Genomic DNA, 9,432 nt, shown 5'->3' with positions numbered 1-9,432 from the left:
ATTGTCTATTGGATGTTTTTGGCTCATCATGAGTTGAATCTACATGCATATTCTCCTCGTCATAGTTGTTTGAAATCTTAATCGACTCTTTTTGGGATTTTGATGGCCAATCCCACATTCCTCCTTCATCAAATGTCATATCTCGATTGATAATCACCTTATTTGTCTACGGGTTATAAAGTTTGTAGGCCTTTGAGTTTAAACTGTAGCCCAAAAAGATACATATTTCACGTCTATCATCCAACTTCTTTCTAAGTTGGTCTCGTACTTGAGTATATGCAATACATCCAAATACTTTGAGATGTCAAATTGAGGGTCTCATTCCACTCCAAGCTCATTCAAGAGTCTTTTCTTGAACACTCTTTGTTGGCAACTTTTCAAAATATAAATTCCACCAACAACTACTTCTGCCCAAAATTCTTTAGGAATTTATTTTGCTTTCAGCATGCATCTCACCATGTCCATAATTATTTTGTTCTTTCATTTAGCTACTCCATTTTATTGAGGTGTATATCTTGTTGTTAGTTGATGCTCAATTCCATGTTGTTCAATGAAATTTGTACTAACAAGGTATTCTTGGCCTCTATAGATTTGAAGTGCTTTGATTCTACAACCACTCTATTTCTCTATAAATGACTTAAATGTCTTGAAGGCATACAAGCTTCTGATTTCTGCTTCAAAAATGTATCCAAGTCTTTCGGCTAAAATCATCAATAAAAGTAATAAAATACCTACAACCATCAGGTGTTGGTATTTCAACTAAACACAAATCTAAATGAACTATCTCTAGTATTTTCTTCTCCCTCCGATATCTTTCAGTTGGAAGTGATTCTCTGTTCTTATTTCCAAATTTCCAATTCTCACATATACCATTCAGAATATTTACAACAACTAAACCAGAAACATATTATTTTCGTGACAAGTAATTCAAGACAGAAAAATGAAAGTGACCAAATCTCATATGCCACAATCAATCATCATTAGGAATTATAGAACTCAAGCAAGGAAATCTTCCATGTTGAATTTTCAAATGGAATATGTGGTTAGGTGTCATTTTTATCATTGTGATAAATTTCGCATTTTCATCGATCAATGTACAATAACAATTATGAATTTGCATGTTGTAATCTTTCTCTAACAGTTATCTCATACTCAATAGATTGTGATGTAGACTAGGAGCATAGAAAACATCCCCAATAAAATTATGAGATCCATCTTTCAACCTTATAGCAATTTGGTCTTTTCCCCAATACCATATTTGAATTGTTTCTAAATTTTACGGTAGATCTTACCATTTCATTCAGAGAAGAAAATTATTCATTTTTCCCACACATATAGTTACTACACCTAGTATCCAAATACCAGATATCTTCATCTTCGAAAAAATTATTGCTTGCTAAAAATAAATTTTGCGGATTTTCAAAACTTTCACTGGTATTTTGATATTGATTTTTTTGCCATGTTTTCTTGTAACGATTGACGTAACAATGTCAATTACAAGGAACAGGGGTTTAAATTGTAATTTCCCCTTTTTTAAAATTCATGTTAAAACTCAAAGTAGTTAACTCAAGATTGATCGTGGTTACAAAAATGCAGAACGTTCTTGGTTAGTAAAATAACAAAATTTAACTTATCTATATAATATATGGTTAGTTGATTATAAATAAATAGAGATAAAAGAATAGATATCACACAGAGATATATCATGGTTTATTCAAGGTGGGTTACGTCTAGTCCTCTCAATTGTGAGATTTTTCATTAAGTGCTCAAAGCAAGATCATTCTTGGTTTTCACACAACCTTTTCAGATCAAACTTGATTTATTACAATACACTACCTTTCAACCTATAAAGTATTTCCACATGTTACCTATCAATCTTTATAGAGGATTTTATACATATTATCTTTTAATCATAAAAGGATTTTTACAATTTACTCAAACTATTTTTAACACAGTAGTTTTGAGTTACAAAGTGATGGTTTAAGCGTTTGGTAGAATCTGAGTGTACTCAACCCTTGTTTAAGTTTAGATTATTGGCTTAGGACTCAATAGAGTGATTATGATATCTAGATGAGAAAAGAAGTAAATCTTTTGAAATGATTGAGAAGCTTAAGAGATTTCAAGTATGATTGTATAAGTGATGTATTGATTTGCACTTGAAGCTTTGTCTTATCCTTCATCTTGAGGCTTCTTTTATATAGAAAGTTTATGACTGCTCATTTATCTATTGAAGATGGTCCAGCTGTCTTGTGTCAGTAAGAATGGATAAGTGATTTTCTTAAAGCAAGATTGTTCAAGCAGGAGAAGAACGATCTTTGTTGCTATTTTAATGGGTGTTGAGGTTAAGCTTCTTTGACAGTTGTCTTGAAGTGTTTTCCTGAACTATGTAACGTGTGTAGGCTGCTCACAGATGCAGCTGTAGTGTCCAATCAAGCATGTCACATTTGTACTTGTTACTTGCTCAAACTTGGAGAATGATCTTGCTTGTTTGATTATAATGCATAGCCTTTTTCTTTGTTCTTCGGAATGATTCTCTTACTGATGTGATCCTTATATATACTTGGTAACATTTTGGTAAAAGATTTAATATACCAGGAATAATATTTCTCTTTAAGAACATTGAACATTCTTGGTAATTTAGAATTGTGAAGAACGATCTCCGTTTTTCCAGAATATGTCAAAATGTTCTTCGTTTTATTTGAATGAGCTTGTTTCTTCTAATATGATCATTGCTTAAAATGATTAATACCTCTCTTTGATTAATACACTCAAACACACATGTTAAACAACAAAATACTTAGAATAATAATTAGAAATTTTAATTAATTTTTGTTTGATTATCATCAAAACATTAATGTGGAATTTTGTCTCAACAACGACATATGCAATCAACAGCTTTGTGTCCAAATTTTCCACAGTGATAACAAGTATAATTTGTCATTTCTTGATTGTAGTTGTCTCTTCCTCTGCCACAATTGGTATGACTGAAATTATTTTCGCCTCTTCCTTGATTTGGCGGATGGAAATTGTTATCTCTCCATTAGTTGAAACTACCACGTCCTCTTCCTATAAATTTTCCTCGACCTCTTTCTCTAAAATTTCCTCTTCCATCATTATTGAAATTGTCACGGCCTCTGTTTTCTCTCATTTGACTTGATTCAAAAACATTATTGAAATTCACTTGACTCTTCAAAGCTTCTTCTTTTACTTTTTATGTTTTCTCCAATATTATATTCACATGACTTTCAATACTTCCTTGCAACTCTACTACTGCAAAGTGTCGGTAACGTGGGACTCAATCATCGTAGTCACCACATGATCAAATTCATTGACATGGTGCGTAAAATTTGCTCCACCACCTTACTATCTGAAATATCCTCTCCATACACTCTCATCTTATTCACAAGATTTGTAACACTAGAGAAATATTGTTCACCGGTTTCTGAACTAGATATTTTGTGTGGTTAATTTTTAATATTAATAATTTATGATTTTTTAAAATAATGAAAAAAAATTAAGTTCTATTTTTTATTTTAAAAAAGTATGTTTTTTTCTTAAAAAAATATCTTATTTTTAGTAAAATTATGTTTTATGATAAAAAATAAATAAATTTTTATTTACATCAGTTTTCTTTTAAATATGACAAAAATATTAGTAAAAAAAATAATAATTAAAAATTCTTCTAAAAACAGTTTTTAAAATAATAAATTTTGAAATCACTTTTTAAAAAATAATGAATAAAACTATTTTTAGAATTAATTACTTCTAAAATAATTAAAAACTACTTTCTTAATAACTTTTTATAATAAAAATTACTTTTTAAATAAATATCTAATATTTTTTTAATATTATATATTTTTTAAATATAATTCATTAGATTTTATTAAATAAAATATATGATCTATTAGATTTATAAAATATTTCAATTTTAAAAAATAAAGGGACAAAAAATTTAAAATTAAAAATATAAAGACTAAAATTACGAATTAATTAAAATAAAAAATTAAAATTACAAAATTAAAAATAAAATAATTAAAATTAAGAACTAATTAAAATAAAAGAAGTAAAATTATAAATCAGTTAAAATATCAAAACCAACTATACATCGAAACTTAAAATTTAAAAACTCAAGAGCCTCAACCGGACAACCAGTAGTACTAACAAAGGGCAAAGTGAAAGTACAACACTTTCGATTTGAACCCTACTTCTGACATAACCGATTTCATTGTTGAATCATCCAAATCCGATGGCCTCTGTCTCTCCACGTACACATTGATTCTATAGAGAAAGACATAACAATCACAACTTATTATCACAAACATCAAATTATCATAAATGCTGCATGCAAAGTCTACCTATTGGATACATATGTACAAAATCTATAAAAGATAATTACCATAATTTTTAACGTGAAGATTACACTTTACTCTTTTTTTTTATAAGTTTTCTCTATGGGAGATAATCTTCTTCTATTTTTTTTTTATAGTGAAGATCATGCTTTATTCTATTATGTATAAATTACACATAAGAGAATTTATTACCATGTGATAGACACATTAATTAACAAAAATTATTAGTCCAATTTGATGTATTTATATTGGCTCTTGCTTCAATTGTTATCTAGAGAATCCATTGTCAAGCTGATTAATGTTGTTTTATTACAAGGTATAGAAATACTAAACGATTATAAGATCCTAAAAGTCAACTTAGTGAAAAACAATATTTTTTTTTTAAGTTTGAATTGTGTTTTTAAAAAAAAAATTACAAAACAAAGTTCTAAAAACTTTTTCAAAACAATACATGTTTTTTCTAAACGGAGATTAATAAACAAATTTTTAGGTGGAATTTGAACGATACCCTTCAAATTTATAAAGTTAATTGCTTCCTGCTAACACCACATGAATTAAACAATAAAAATAATAAACCTTTTTTAAAAAATATATGACAAAAATCATTGTAAAATAAAAGTTCATGCAAAAGAGATGAACACAACATATGTTTATATTAGGTCACTAAATCGACTAATTTACATTATCAAAGTATATTTCTCTCAACCTCATCATACTTTAGCCTTCTCAAATATGACTTAATACAATCAAATTTTTTAAGTTACATCCATCATTATGCTACATTTCAAATTTCAAAGATATTTTTAGTATATATACAATGTTAGTGATAAACTTTCAAATAAATAATAAAGTAATTTGAGTTTGTGGACTAGCTTTTCAAAATGATTCTATTTTGTCTTGGCTCGTGTGTTGTATTTGAGTATTTCAAAATTCTGAGCTAGTTTGAACGCTAATTGAGAAGTAAGAGCTTTGTCAATAAGCTATTTGAAAACTAAATGAGCAAAAAGCTCAAAAGCCATTTTTTAATCCATGTGCAAATGCCTTAAATAATCTTAGATTTGAGGGGTATTAGAAAGTGTTTTTTTCTCTTAGAGGATTACAAAGTGTTAGTCCCCCTAAAATAAACTTTCAATAATCTTAGATTTGAGGGGTATTAGAAAGTGTTTTTTTCTCTTAGAGGATTACAAAGTGTTAGTCCCCCTAAAATAAACTTTCAAAATATCACGGTTGTTAGAAAAAAATAATTGTGTCGTATGAAAAAATAAGATTCGAGTTATTAATGTCACAACTCTTGTGACTGTATACAATCACACTATTTCACTTGTCTGTCGAACAATTCAAATTTCAATGTCAAAATTTTAATTTTAAAAATCACAGTTTTAAATTTGGGCAAACGATCCAAATAAGATGATTGCATCCAATCAAACGGCACTCAATTCTAATCAATGTAATGCTAGAGAAATGTTCCCTTCCCAGTTTCCTAGTAGTTGCTGAAATTGAAAGCTGCGGTACAAAATTGAAATAGAAAGCTACGATACAAAATTATATTCAACATGATATGATTGGACTTCTCTTAGGATGAAAAAGCCAAAAAAATGGTTGAGCAATCAGGATCCAAACTTCACTATTTGACTATGAAATTTTAACTGATTATGCTTTTGAATAATTATTTATCCTAGAAATTCAGCAATGACTCGTGAATTGCAGAGTGTGCATCATACATAATATTTGAAGCTGAAGATAATAACTATTCTAATCCAAAATTTATAAAGTGAAATAATTTGAGTTTGTTCACTAGCTTTTTAAAATGATTCTATTTTGTCTTGGCTAGATCACTAGAGTAGAAATTCAATATGATTGGAAAGGTTAAACATGTGTTTGAATTTGCAGTTAGTTTGGCAAAATCATGGTCACATTCTGACTTTGTTAAAACTTCAAAGTATAGCTATTATATAAAAATTGTGATTCTTTTGACCAAGTCAAAATTGTGATTATTCTCTATAATTTTGTCAGTCTACCCCCAAACACAGACTAAGGTGTTAGCAAATAACAACACAGTCCGCTTCAGGTCAACATGACATGAACTGAATATGATGTTCAGTTATAGCAGCACAAACAATCACTGATAAAATCCCTCCATCATGAAGGACATTTTATATTAGTTCATCAGCACAAATTAGATTCCAGTACATGGAAACATAAGAGAGGATAAAGGGACATTTGTGAACATAAATAAGCATTAAATTCACAAAGTATCATTATCAACCATTGTCATCGATGGTAGATGATGGACCATGGTGGAAAGCCAAAAATACTCAAGTTTAAGCTGCAATTTGTAAGGATTCAAAATTAAGGAATTAAAGATATGGAAAACAAACTCAATAATTTCACCAATTGTGTGTAACAGCACAATAATGAGGAATACCTTTCTTACACACATATGCCATTAATGCATTGGGTGAGGGGCACGTGCTTTCGAATCAGGGTCACTGGGTCGTGACTCTGAGAACAACTGATCTAAGCATAACTAGTTTCTAGGACCCATAAAAAAAAGCCAACAAAATAAGTTACCCAACAGATGTCAAAGTTCAATTTAGTCACGTCCAGATGTCAAAGTTCAATGTAGTCACGCCCTAACGCCGACCAAGTACCAATTAGATTTTTAGATCATTGATCCACAGATCACCCACAATATTCAGGCCCTGTGTGCTATAAGATATCAAGTGCTATAAGAAGACATAAGAGAAATCAAATATAAAAATAAGGCACTAACACAACAAACCACTCTCATATAAATTTCAATGGTTAATATTTGCAAATCCCTTGAAGGGATCAATCAAATCATAACACTAAATATATTAACATCCCCTTGATGAGAAACCCTCCTCACCTGGAATGAACTACAACTTACATACATACATACATACTCAAAAACCCATTTAACAACTTTTTTTTTCCTTTAGGTGATAAAAGCACACTCTTGAACAAAACCCTGTTCAAGAAGCTGAAAACATCATCAGCTTCAGCTCATCACACTATTGCCACAAATAAATAAACCAACCACATAAAATTCAAAGAGAGCTTTGAATCATGATATAACCAAGGTTTCAAATTCCAGCCACGTCGCAATCCTTGCTTCATAATACAAAGAATCACCATGTGTCTGATGCAGTCTCAATTGCAGTCATGTTGCAGCTGCAATGCAGTCTCAATTGCAGTCACGGTGCAGCCACAACTTTCCAAATCGCAGACCTTTATTTAAAATTAAAACCCTCAATATAACCTTAACCAAAGACATATATCACCACCATCTCCACCACCACCAATAACAACAACAACAACACAAATTCTTCAATCTTGATCAAATTATTTATCAACACCTAAAAACTCGCAATCATGCAACCAATAAACAAGTTGCAATTGCAAAAATACCAACAACTACTAATAATACACATTACACAAATTGAATCAAATCAAATCTCAAGTGGTGCAACAATTCGGACACCTAACCAATCCATTTTCATTACACTCCAAACACCTCTTCAATAACCCTTCATCCTCATCAAAAACCTTCCTACTTCCACTACAATTCCCACAAGGCATAAACCTAACATCACCACAACTCTCACAAACAAACCCAGGTTTAGTCTTAGGAAAACCTTCCAAAATCTTCCCCAATTCACCAACCTCACAAAGTTGCTTAATCACTTCAGCACCACCGACGTAATTCCCTCGAATAAAAATCTGAGGAAGTGTAACGTTCTTCATACTCTTCTCACCCAAAACACTCATCAATTCCTTCCTGTAACAACAATCCATTGAAACATCTCTCTCATCAACCCAAACCCTAAATCCTCTCAATATCATCCTAACCGAATAACAATCCTCGTATGTTCTTCTAATCCCACGCAAACTCGTGAAATACAACACGATTCGGTCTTCTGTTCCGGGTAATCGAATAATATGAGAAGAATCGAGCGATTTTGATGATGTTATCGTTGATTCGGTTGATTTTAGGGATTTTGATTTGGTGATGAAAAGTGTTGATTCTTCTTGAGAAGGTAGTTTTGTTGGTTCGAATAAACTACATAGCTTTTTAACGACCCTGCCGCGAAGCGAAACGGTGCGATCGATGCTTTGGGGTTTTTGTGGTGGCGGTTGTTTTTCGTCGTTGTTTGTGTTATTAAGCGTTGTTAAAGAACGGTTGAAGAATGAAAACCTAGACGACGCCGTATTGTTGTTGTTGATGTTTCTGAATTCTTCCATCGACTCTGTTGTTTACAATGAAAATTATCAAAATTTGAATCGGTTAATAATAATAATAAATAAGAGTTTATATTTATATTTATATATATATGTGTCGGTTACCTTGAGAAAGAGGGATTGGGTAGGGCGGCGGAGGATGGTGGATGATAGTTGGGCGGTGGTGTTTTTTTATGTATGGGGTGTGTTGTCGTTTTTGAGGATAGTGTTTTTGTGGTTTGTTGTTGTTAGAGAGAGATAGAGAGAGAGGTTATTGGGGTTGAGGAAAATGAAGCGTGTTTGTGGAGGAAAGGAAGAGAGAGGTTTTTGTTCTGTTTTGTTGCTTTTATTTTGTTCAGACTCTGCCTGAGTGAGAGAAAGAGAGAGACGTAGCCAAGAATTTATAATTTTGTATTGAGAAATTTTTTTTCCATAGCTAGCTGTATCAATCTAATCTTTTTTTTTTTTTTTTCAAACCATATCAATCAATTTTTATATGCATGCTTTTTAAAGAATAAATTCAAAAATAATATTGATTAAAAATTAAATAATATTTTTATTATTATTCTTCACTGATTTACTTTTTAATTAATATAAGTGTAAAATAATTAATATAATTATTATAAAAAATTAATAATGATGCAATAAAACTACAATAAATAAAATTTAGTCAAGTTAATTTTTGAATTATAAAACAAACATATAAATTAAAATATCATTTTTAAAAAATCAACTTTCTGTATAACTCTATTTCTTTTGTTATATATTTTTTTATCAAATTTCTTATATGAAATTTCAAAATTATTAAAATAAGTTTAAATTACGTTACTTTGATTCTTAC

At 30.2% G+C, this 9,432-nt stretch overlaps 1 protein-coding gene across 1 annotated transcript; it reads right to left on the bottom strand.

Moving 5' to 3' along the window:
* Window positions 1-7,118: 7,118 nt before the first annotated feature.
* On the bottom strand, window positions 7,119-8,966 carry LOC101513226 (uncharacterized protein At5g39865-like). Its single transcript, XM_004510967.3, has 2 exons — window positions 8,718-8,966; window positions 7,119-8,620 (listed from the first exon to the last, which is right to left on the bottom strand). The coding sequence occupies exon 2, from the start codon at window positions 8,613-8,615 to the stop codon at window positions 7,830-7,832; it is 786 nt and encodes a 261-aa protein (XP_004511024.1). The 5' UTR covers window positions 8,616-8,620; window positions 8,718-8,966; the 3' UTR covers window positions 7,119-7,829.
* Between the last annotated feature and the right edge of the window lie 466 nt (window positions 8,967-9,432).

The sequence above is a fragment of the Cicer arietinum genome, chromosome 7 (genome assembly GCF_000331145.2).
Source record: "Cicer arietinum cultivar CDC Frontier isolate Library 1 chromosome 7, Cicar.CDCFrontier_v2.0, whole genome shotgun sequence".
Lineage (NCBI taxonomy): Eukaryota > Viridiplantae > Streptophyta > Magnoliopsida > Fabales > Fabaceae > Cicer > Cicer arietinum.
Note: the sequence above shows the minus strand (reverse complement) of the source record. Positions and strands in the feature narration are given on the sequence as shown.